The sequence below is a fragment of the Petaurus breviceps genome, unplaced genomic scaffold (assembly GCF_028583685.1).
Source record: "Petaurus breviceps papuanus isolate PSGF00001 unplaced genomic scaffold, PetGlider_PUasm1.0 175, whole genome shotgun sequence".
NCBI lineage: Eukaryota > Metazoa > Chordata > Mammalia > Diprotodontia > Petauridae > Petaurus > Petaurus breviceps.
The window spans coordinates 59,994,186-59,999,043 of NW_027185764.1; the positions used below are offsets into that span (position 1 = coordinate 59,994,186).

General features: G+C 44.4%; 1 protein-coding gene across 1 annotated transcript in view; it reads left to right on the forward strand.

Moving 5' to 3' along the window:
* Nucleotides 1-3,335, forward strand: part of SLC5A10 (solute carrier family 5 member 10) — a 182,307-nt gene extending 178,972 nt beyond the window's left edge. The window contains exons 14-15 of the mRNA XM_069085195.1: nt 358-442; nt 826-3,335. Coding sequence (XP_068941296.1) covers nt 358-442; nt 826-920 — 180 coding nt within the window. The 3' untranslated portion in view covers nt 921-3,335. The remainder of the gene's footprint in view (nt 1-357; nt 443-825) is intronic.
* Nucleotides 3,336-4,858: the final 1,523 nt, after the last annotated feature.

Genomic DNA, 4,858 nt, shown 5'->3' on the forward strand with positions numbered 1-4,858 from the left:
TAAAAAAGTAAACGAACAAACAAACAAAAAAAGAGTGGTGCCTCTCCCCCTTAACCTAGGCCAGCTAATTGCCTGATTACCCTCTTAAAGAGTCTCCAGTCCCAGCCAGCCCCATACCTTACCTCTATTTCTTCATCCCTCAAAACACTGCGTTTTCTTGGTTCCTTGTTCTCTCATCCTTCATCCTCTGTACTCCATCCTAATATTCCTCATTTCCATGTACCCTATTCTTCTGGTTTCACCGTCTCCCATATCATTGCTCTTCATTCCCATACTCATTCCTTGCTCTTCTTATCCCCACATCTCTCATTCCTTATTTTCTACCTACTGTTCAAAACCTCTCTTTGGTTCCTTCAGATCAAGAATTTAACATGGTGGACCCTTTCCAAGGACAATCTTTTAGAAGCTTTGCCTGAGGCTCTTGATGTGGGAGACAAAGTTGGTAAGTGGTCCGTAGGGGCCTCTAGACCCCTCTAGGCAGAGTCAGACTCATCATAATGTTGTCCTTACCATACCACCTAGCCCCATTCTTCCTTTGGGTCTATTCTCTATAATCCCCTCCCTCACCAGAGACCTCAAGGTTAGGCTCTCCTCTGATGATAGTTGGCATGGCAGAAAAGCACTGGGGACAGAGACCGGAGGATGTCCTGTAGAACCCTAGAAAGAGCCAGGCACTGTCCCTCCCTACCCCCTCCCAAACCCAAAGGCCCAAGTGCTGTACTATTGTTTTCCTAGTTTCCCATTCTTATTTCACTCCTGCCCCACCAAGTTCCTCATACATCCCAGCTCACTCAGAACCTTGCATTCCATTCTCCCCACCTGCAGGAAAGAAGCGAACTCTCTTCTGGACCCGAGTCTGCAACTTCAATGCCATTCTGCTTTTGTGTGTCAACATATTCTTCTATGCTTATTTTGCCTGATGGTATTCATTTTCTGCAAAGCCAGAGGATCATGGGAGAGGCCCTCAGGGATGTAGAAGATATTCATCCTAATTAGACTTCTAAAGAAGGATTATAGACTCTTCCAGCTAGAAGGACCATCTAGTCCAACTCACTTTTTCTACAGATGGGGCCTTGAGAAGGGAAGTGACTTGCCCAAAGTTAACACAGCTTGTTGGTCGAAGGCCTAGGATTAAAACCCAAGGCTCCTGACTTCTAGACCAATGTGATTTCTGGTAAACTGGGCTTCCTTTCTTTTCCTGGTCCAGAAGCATTTGGGCAGTGGGAAATTCTTACAACAACATGTCTCCTTTGACAACGAAGTGTCCCACTACTACCACCATCACCACCAACTACCACTGTGTTATAATCCTCGGAAATACCTTCAGTTTAGGCCACTACCTGAGGATTCCAGAACCTGGGATAGGATTTAATCTACTCTGTAATCTGTAGCCCTACTCCCTGCTCCCACTTATCATTACTTAAGGCTATGTCAGAGAGATTTAGTTCTACCACTAATTAGCTGTGTGACCTTGGGCAAATAACTTTCCTTCTCTGGGGTTCAGTTTCCTCATCTGTTAAATGAGAGAGCTCAACTAAATGATTTCTTAGATTCTCTGGGGGTCTAATATTCTCTGATTCTGTGAATTCTATGACTCTTCCCTTCTCCCCATCCCTATGGCCCAGTCCACACAAAGCACCCTCCACATGTCCAGCTTCCCCAGACTGGGCTCCTCCCTCCCTCACACTTTGAATCTGCAACTCTGTGAATCCCTAGTCTTGAGATCTGGGTGGGGAATGGGGGAAGATGGAAGTGTATGGGCCTTGAAGTTCAGTGAGGTTTGATAGAGAAGCTATGAGTCCGAGTGTAGTGATGGGGGAAAAAGCCCAAATAGCCTTGCTCGGAGCAAACCAATGTGGCATAGGCCCCTGGATACCATCTAATAGAACCAAAGGGTAACCAAACACCATAAAAGACTTTATAGGCCCCTCAGGGAACACTTCCTGTTTATATCTCTGGCTTCTGGCCAAACATCAAACACTTCTACAATGTTCCTAAAGCTAGATGCAAAGGTAAATCAGCTCAGGTTTTGGTATGCCTCCCAGGAGCCACTTGACATGTGCATTTTTGAGTCAGTCCATCCTAAACCCAGGAATGTTTCCTAAGTCCCAGGGGAAGGTAGTGTTAGCCACACTCTCACTGCCACAGGGATCATATGAATCCTGATCTAGAACTCCTCATCCCATGTCCCATGTCTAAACAAGGGAACTTTCACCACTGAACAACTCCAGTGTGCTCTAGGTCTCTGTCTGTTAGGGCCAGAGCTTTGGGAGCAAAAGGTTAAGTGTAGGGTGTTGTCAATGGGATCATTCTTAGGGATTTAGCTTGTGTGGGCTGGTCATTGGAGAATCAGATCCCCTCAGGTTATAGGCTGAGCCTGGAGAGGGCTGACCCTGTGACAGTGGCATTCATGCATTCCCCTTTCCTCCTCCAAATTGGAACTGAGTACCTGCCCAGTACGCAGCCTGAGTCACTGGACACTGCTCATTGCATTAACTTCCTTGGGTGGTGGTCCATGTCCTTATCACTTTGTGCCTGGATCATTGCAGTGGCCTCCCAACCATTCTCCTTGCCTATAATCTCTCCCCGACTCATTCAAGCTGCCAAGTTCATCTTCCCCAAATTCTACTTTCATCATTTTCCTCTGCACTCAAGAATCATCATTGGCTCCCAGTCACTTGTAGGGCAAAGCCAAAACTATCCAAGGCCTTCCATAGTCTGGTCCCATGCCATGCTTCCAACTTATACACTACTCTTCCTCTCTATGAAACTTATGGTCTACTCACACTGGTTCTTTCACTATCTCCTCGGTAATAATGATGATAGCTAACATTGATATAGCACTTAGAGGTTTTCAAAGCAATTTTTATATGTTATCGCATTGGTCCTCACAACAACAATCCTGAGAAGGTGCTATTATCATCCCCATTTCACAGATAAGGAAATAAAGAGGTTAAGTAACCTGCCCAGGGCCACACAGTGTGTAAAAGTCAGAGGTATGATTCAGACTCAAGTCTTCCTGACTCCAAGTCCAACACTGGTGGGTTCCCTCCTATTTTGGGGACTTCATACTGTCTCACCTTCTCAAAATGTTTCTCCCATGGCTAAATCATTCCCATCCTTCTGGACCCAACTACTTGGACTCAGATCCTCTTTCTGTACCGTACATTGGGTGCTGATTGTGTATTGCCTGTTATTATCATGTATGTACATATCATGTCTGCCTCTAGACTGTAAGCTCTGTAAGGGCAGAAGAGTGAATCTTCTCTTGGGTCTGTGTGAGCCAGGACCTTATATTCAAAAGGTGTGAAATAAAAATTTGCTATTTGATTGGATGACTGATGTGTTATTGTCTCTAACCTAGGTTCATAAGATTTTAGGGCTAGAAAGAACATTAAAAATCATCTCTTGCAACCTGCTTGGGGAAGATTGTTCCTCTGGATTCTTGATGAAGGAGATACCATCCCTTTTCTTTTCTGTTCCAAAGGTCCAACCATCATAGGGCCAGGTACTCTGGAGGCCTCAGTCTGGTGTTGTCAGTGGATGGATACATGGATTCCCCCAGCTCTATCACAGAATATCTTCTATTCCAGGGTTTGTGTGTGTGTGTGTGTGTGGGGGGGAAACCTGAAGCCTTGAGGCCACATGGGGCCCTCTAGGTCCCTCAAGTGCTGACCTTTGACTAAATTCAAACTTCACAGAATAAATCCCCTTAATAAAAGGATTTATTCTGTAAAACTTGGACTCAGTAAAAAGGCTTCACTTGAGGGACCTAGAAGGCCCCATGTGGCCTTGAGGCTGCAAGTTACCCATTCCTTTTCTATCCTATCAAAGATATGACCAGGGCAGAACTGAGTCATGGGGTCCAAAATCAGTATTAAGATCACTTTAGAGAGGCCCTAATATCCTTCAGAATAGTCATAGTAACATCTGGGGGAAAAGGGTAGCAAAAAATTGGAAACCAATAGATGCCTATTGATTGGAGAATGGTTAAACACATTGTGACACATGGATATAATGGAACATACTTTGCCATAAGAAACAACCAATATGGAGAAGTATAATGGGAATGGGAATTTGAAGATCTTCCTTGCCCCTTAATAGGCCAAATGTAATCACATGGAGTCTGTAGTGGGAAGAATTTGCTGAAAGGGTGGAGCAGCAAGGGTAGAGCAGAACTCAGAGGAAGCTGGGAGTCAGAGCAGTCAGTGCAGAGGGAGAGAGAGGACGCAGGCAAGAAGACAACTAGGCTTATGAGTGTTTGTGGGAAGGCCTGAGTAAGGGGACAACTTTGGAATGGTGTTGCCCTCTGCAGTGTTATTGTGTATAGATTTCTTTGTTGCTATGATTGATTCCGTTTTCTGGTGTTGGGATTTGACTTTCTGGTATCTTAATAAATGTCTTCCTTCTGTATTCTATATGGAGAGTCTGTTATATTTTGTGATTCAGCACTATGCCAGTATATTCATAGCAGCCATCAGTCCTGTGAATAAAGCTTTGGTGATACAAGAAGTCAGAGAAGCATGGAAAAACTGAAACAGAATGAAGTGGCACATAGCAAACACTTAATGCTTTTTCATTCATTCACATTCATAGCAAACACTTAATGCTGATTTATTTATTCATTCATTTATTCATTCAGTCATTCAAGTTAGCAGAACCAGAAAAGCAATATACTCAATGACTATAACAATGCAAATGAAAAACAACAACCACAGAGGGGGCAGTCAAGATGGTGGAGTAGAAACAGGACTTCTGTGCAGCTCTGGCTTCCACCTCCTCCAATTCATTTAAAAAATGAATCTAGGGGGCGGCCAGGTAGCACAGCAAGTAAGAGCACCGGCTCCAATGTTGAGAA